Source organism: Martes martes, assembly GCF_963455335.1.
Source record: "Martes martes genome assembly, chromosome: 9".
In the NCBI taxonomy this organism is placed as follows: Eukaryota; Metazoa; Chordata; class Mammalia; order Carnivora; family Mustelidae; genus Martes; species Martes martes.
The window spans coordinates 64,325,212-64,331,769 of NC_137896.1; the positions used below are offsets into that span (position 1 = coordinate 64,325,212).

A 6,558-nucleotide genomic window follows, 5' to 3' on the forward strand; every position below is an offset into this window, starting at 1 on the left:
AACAAATGAAAACAGAAACAGAACATACCAAAATCAATGGGATGCAGAAAAAGTAGTTCTAAGAGGGAAGTTCAAGTGATAAATGCCTATTATCAAGAAAAAAGAAAGATCTCAACAACCTAACTTTCTACCTCAAGGGATCAGAAAAAGAAGAACAAACAAAATCCAAAATTAGGAGGAGGAAAGAAAAAATAAAGATCAGAGTGGAAATAAATGAAATAGAGACTAAAAAGACAATAGAAAACATCATTGAAATTAAAATCTTGTTCTTTGAAACATAAAATAGACAACACTTTAGCTAGACTGACCAAGAAAAAGAGGGCTCAAATAAATAAAATGAGACATGAAGAGGAGAGGTTACAACTGATACCACAGAAATACAAAGATCAGAAGAGACTACTGTGAATTGGATGTCTATGCTAAGGTTGTGTCTTGGGGCAGGTGGAAGGAGGATGGGAGGTGTATATAGGAAGACAAGGAAGCACTTCCCTCTCACTCTGTACTTCTGAAACAAACATTTCACTAAATAATACTTTTTAACACATGGTGCTGATGTTTCTGAACCATTGTCTTTTTATTTTTAACTGGTTGCAATCCATATTGATTTCATGACCTCTTAAAGGTTACAACTTGCGGTATGAAAACTGCTCTCCCGTAGCCCTACCTACTTGGTCAATGAATGCAGCTGACTAGCAATTAGTGTGTTTTTTGTGTGTAAAGGTTATGGAGAAACACCTTTGTAAAAAAAAAAAAAAATTATGATTCTAAAAACTGGTTGATAAAACTGAGGCTTTAGGGGAATTTCTTTACATTTTCTCCTCTGTTAAACTGAGCCTTAAGAGGACAGGGGCTACTCATTTATCACTGTGTTGCCCAATACTCACAGTGGATGCGTAATAAATGAGTGAATGAATGGTTTGATGAATGTTACTACAGTACTATTGTTCAAATCCATTTTTTCTGAAATACTGGAAGGTATTTCTAAGATAGTTCTTATTTGTAATGAATTTAGAGAGAAATAAATTTGTGAAAGATTAAAAAAAAAGAGACTACCATGAGCAATTATAGGCCAACAAACTGGACAACCAAAAAAGAATGGATAAATTCCTAAAAACTTGTAATCGATTCATAAAGAAATAGAAAATCTGAATAGACCAGTTACTGGGAGTCAATTAAAAACCTCCCAATAAAGAAAAAATAAATAAAAAATAAAAGGGGTGGGGGAAGCCCCACACACAACAAAAATCCTAGACCAGAAGGCTTCACTGGTAAATTCTACAAAACATTCAAGGATTTAATACCTACCCTTCCAAACTCTTCCAAAAATTGAAGAGGAGGGAATGCTTCCGAATTCATTTATAAGGCTAGCACTGGGGTGCCTGGGTGGCTCAGTGGGTTAAAGCCTCTACCTTTGGCTCAGGTCATGATCTCGGGGTCATGGGATTGAGCCCCGCATCGGGCTCTCTGCTCAGCGGGGAGCCTGCTTCCTCCTCTCTCTCTGCCTGCTTCTCTGCCTACTTGCGATATCTGTCTGTCAAATAAATAAATAAAATCTTAAAAAAAAAAAAAAAAAAGGCTAGCACTACCCTGATACCAAAACCAGGTAAGGACACCACACAAAAAAGAAAGAATGAAAGAAAATTATAGGCCAATATCCCTGATGAACATAGATGCAAAATCCTCAACAAGCTATTAGCAAACTGAGTTCAACAACACATTAAAAGTATCATATACCATAATCCAGTGGGATTTATTCCAGGGATGCAAGGATGGTTCAATATCTACAAATCAGTCAATGTGATACACAGTATTAACAAAATGAAAGACAATCATGATCATCACAATAGATGCAGAAAAGCATTTGACAAAATTCAACATCCATTTATGGTAAAAACAAAACCCTTAACGAAGTGGGTGTAGAAGGTACATATCTTAACATAATAAAAGCCATATATGACATCCCCAGTGGATAAAAGCTGAAAGCTTTCCCTCTAAGATCAGGAACAAGGCAAAGATCCCCACTCTCACCACTTTCATGCAACAGAGTCTTGAAAATGCTAGCCACAGCAATTATGCAAGAAAAAGAAATAAAAGGCATATAAACTGGAAAGGAAGAAGTAAAATTGTCACTGTTTGCAGATGATATGACACTATATTTAAAAAACCCTAAAGACTCTACCAAAAAACCTTTTAGAACAAATAAATGAATTCAGCAATAAAGTTGCAGGATACAAAATCAATGTACAAAAATCTGGTGCATTTCTATACATAAATAACAAACTGTCAGAAAGTGAAATCAAGAAAACAGTCCTAACTATAGTTTCATAAAAAATAGAAAATATTAAAAACCCTAGGAATATACTTAACTAAAGAGGCGAAAGACCTTATTAAACCGTAAGATACTGATGAGAGAAATTAAAGAAGACATAAATAAATGGAAAGATATTCCCTGCTCTTGGGTTGGAAGAATTGATATTGTTAAAATATCCATCTGCCCAAAGCAGTCTATAGATTCAATGCAAATCCTATTAAAATTCCAGTGATATTTTTCACAGAACTAGAACACATATTCTAAAATTTATAGGGAATCACCAAAGACCCCAAACAGCCAAAACAGTCTTGAGAAAGAAGAACAAAGTCAGAGGTATAATGTCTTGACTTCAAACTGTACTACAAAGCTATAGTAATCTAAACAGTATGGCATTGACACAAAAACAGACATAGAGATCAGTGGAACAGAATAGAGAGCCCAGAAATAAACCCACGTGTATATATATAGTCAATTAATTTTTGACAAAGGAAGCAAGAATATACAATGAGGAATGGATAGTCTCTTCTATAAATGGTATTGGGAAAACTGGAAAGCTACATGCAAAAGAATGAACCTAGATCATTTTCTTACGCCATTTACAAAAATTAACTCAAAATGGATTAAAGCCCTGAATGTAAGACCTGAAACTATAAAACTTCTAGAAGAAAACATAGATGGTAAACTCTTTGACATCAGTCCTAGTGATGTTTTTGTGCATCTGACTCCAAAGGTAAGGGAAACAAAGCAAAAATAAACAACTGGGACTAAATCAAACTAAAAAGCTTCTGTGCACTGAAGGAAACCATCAACAAAATGAAAATAGAACCTACTGAAGGGTGAGTGGGTGGCTCAGTTGGTGGGCCTCTGTCTTTGGTTTGGGTCATGATCCCAGGGTCCTGGGATTGAGTCCCACATTGGGCTGCTGGCTCAGTGGGGAGGCTGCTTCTCCCTCTGTCTCTTCCCTCTGCTTCTGCTCTCTCTCTCAAATAAATAATTTTTAAAAAGAAAAAAAGAAAAGAAAACAACCTACCTAGTGGGAGAAAATATTTGCATATGATTCATATATGCAATAAGGGGTTAATATCCAAAAAATATAGAGAACTCATACAACTCAATAACACCAGAGAAATCTGATTTTTAAATGGGCAGAGGATCTGAATAGACATTTTCCCAAAGGAGACATACAGATTTGGACAACAGGCACCTGGAAAGATGCTCAACATCACTAATCATCAGGGAAATGCAAATCAAAGCCACAATGAGGTATCACCTAACACCAGTCAGAATGTCTAGTATTAAAAAGACAAGAAGTAAGTGTTGGTGAGGATGTAGAGGAAGAACTCTCATGTCTTGTTGGTGGGAATGTAAATCTGTGCAGCCACTATGGAAAACAGTATGGAGGTTCCTCATAAAATTAAAAATAGAACAAGTGATCTAGCAACTTCATAGCTTGGGCTCTATCCAAAGAAAAGGGAAACACTAATTTGAAAAGATACATGTACCACTTTGTTCACTGCAGCTTTATTTCCAGTAGCCAAGATACAGAAGCAATTTAACATGTCCTTCAATGGATGAATACATAAAGATATGTGTGTGTATGTGTGTATACACATGCATGCATTGTGTGTATATTATGTGTGTGTTATATATGTATGGGAATACTACTCAGTCATGAAGAAGAATGGACTGTTACCATTTGAGACAACACAAATGGAACTCAATGGTATTATACTAAGGAGAAATAAGTCAGAGAAAGACAAATAGCACCTGATTTCACTTAATATATGGACTCTAAAAAACAAACAAGCAAAACCAAACCTAACCCAGACTCACAGAGAACAGTTTGGTGGTTTCTGGAGGGGAGGGGGTGGTTAAGGTCATGTGAAATGGGTAAGGGATATCAAGAAGTACAGACTCCCAGTTATAAGATGAATAAGTCATGGGGATGAATGTATAGCATGTGAACTATAGGCAATAAGGTTATATTAACTTCGTAGGGTGACAGATGGTAACTAAGTGTGGTGATCATTTCACAATGGATACAAATGTTGTACACCTGAGACTAGTATAATATTGTATATCAGTGATACCTCAATAGAAAAAAAAAAAAAAAGGAAGAGGCCCCTTGGAAGTTGAGGGTTTAATAGTGGAGAATGCTTATTAGTCCGCACTGGAAGAGCTACAGGCTCCCCATGGTTAAGTCGGAAGGTGAAACATTCCCAGAGAATCAGGATCCTACCACGGTATTTGCTGCTTACAGTCAACAGACAGGAAAACTGAGGACCAAGACCAGCAGCAGAAGCATCTTGTCAACTGAAATTTGTTTCCACCCACCAGTGTCTGACTCAGCTGGTCCTCTTTGACATACCCAGCAAGACAAGAGTTCAAAAAGCAGCCTGTTTATGGGAAATTTGGAGACAAGATAAATTGTGTGTGTTAAAATAACCTTGAAAACTCCCGGCATTACAGCAGTTTGGTTTCATACTCAGAGAGCAGGGTCTCACATTTTGTAATCCTTTTTGCTCTTTGTTCTGCCACTGAGATTTCTCTTCCTCCCCGCCCCCACCCTCTGGTTTCTAGATGCACCTTTGGGTCCAGGGGCCACACCCATGTTGAGGTTCCCTTTTCAACAGCAGGCCCCCACAAATCTTGGCTCAGAACCGCAGACACATCTTTATCAAAGGTCATGTTAAGTCTGGGGAAGAAAATTCCTCCCTGGTAGAGAAGTACAGCAAATGAAAATAGAAGGTGACCTTCCAGACTGCCAGTGGCAAGTGTATGTGGGTGCTGACAGGCGAGAGTGGGCCCTCCCCAGGGAGGGGGAGGGGACACACCTCCTCCACATCCGGCAGGACTCTGGTCTGGATGGGAGCTTTTCGACATCCCCTGCAATGCTGACCCTGGGCTTTGTCATTTGATTTAGGTGGAAGACTACCTGTTTGAAAAAGCAGAGGTCAACTTTTGGGCTGAGACCCTAATCTTTGTGAAATACCTCTCTGAGCACCTCTTCCGGCTCCTCTCCAAGTCCACCTGCCATCCCCTCAGCCCTGAAAGCCTCCATCATCTTCATAGGACAGCATCAGAGCAGGGCCACCTCCTCTCCCGGCTCTTCAGAGAGCTGCCACCAGCTGCTCAATTTTTGAAGACAGTGGAATTCACGAGACTGCGCATTCAGGAGGAAAGGACTTTGGCTTGCCTGAGGCTGCTGGCCCTTCTGGAAGGAAAGGAAAGGGAAGACAGACCCATTCTTGGTGCTTCTGACTCTCCTGCAGAAGCAAATCAGTTCACTCTTGCAAGAACAGAAACGGCTTGTTGAAGAAAGAAGACTTTTGGGGGTAGGCTAAGGGTGGACGGTTTCCCCACTGCATCTGCAGGGAACACACTGAACATCAACACAAATATTTCCTTCCCTTGGTGAAGCTAGTCTTCTGTCCCTTCCTACAGATGAATTTTTCTTCAGTTCCCCCATTCAGGGCAGCCCAGTTTATGGCAGCTACTGTAGGAAGTGAGGCTACCACATTGAATATTGACTCTGTTCCCAGGTGCAGGCCACCTGCAGACCTGAATTCACTTTTGTCTTCCTCCATTACCTCTAACGTCCAGGCATAGCCAGCATTTTCTGTGAACTGTACAGAACTGGTTTGTAACTCATGATTTTTCTCTCCTTTTTTCCATTGGATGGAAGATCCGGATTCGTTGGCAAACAGCCCACTGGGTCAGAATTCCAAATTTTATTCTATTTTAGCTAAGGTAGAAGTAGGTTCCGAATGTTGGATACTGGGAGAATTCTAGATCAACTGCATAGAAATAGTTTTGTTTTTGCTATTTACATGTGCGAGCCCTGTGGTGACCTGCACATGCCATCCGAATTATTAAAAGAGCTCCTACCTACCAAAAGTGTTTCAACTAATGCCAGGAAACCTGATTTTGCCACCCACTAACAGCATAGACCCTTGGCTGTCAGAAGGAAGCCCAGGGAAGGTAAAGCCAGAATAAATGATTTATTCACTTCCTACACTGTTTACTGTCATTTTTCTCAGTGGCAATAACAAGATTCTCATTTAAGACGTCAGAAAACACATTTATCCACTTCAGTGTTTGAATCTAGACCTACCTTAACGGGTTTTCTGCCTTTTGGAAGACAGGCGCAGCCCTCTTCCTCTGATACCCAGCAGGTGTCGCTCTTGCATACATTTTGCTGCTAGTCTGGCCTTTCGATGGTTTGCCATTTTCTACCGATAATCTCA

General features: G+C 39.5%; 1 protein-coding gene across 1 annotated transcript in view; it reads left to right on the forward strand.

The window, feature by feature from the left end:
• Positions 1–6,326, forward strand: part of THADA (THADA armadillo repeat containing) — a gene marked incomplete at its 5' end in the record, with an annotated part of 322,555 nt that extends 316,229 nt beyond the window's left edge. Inside the window, one exon of the mRNA XM_080813492.1 lies at positions 5,235–6,326. Coding sequence (XP_080669618.1) covers positions 5,235–5,627 — 393 coding nt within the window. The 3' untranslated portion in view covers positions 5,628–6,326. The remainder of the gene's footprint in view (positions 1–5,234) is intronic.
• Positions 6,327–6,558: the final 232 nt, after the last annotated feature.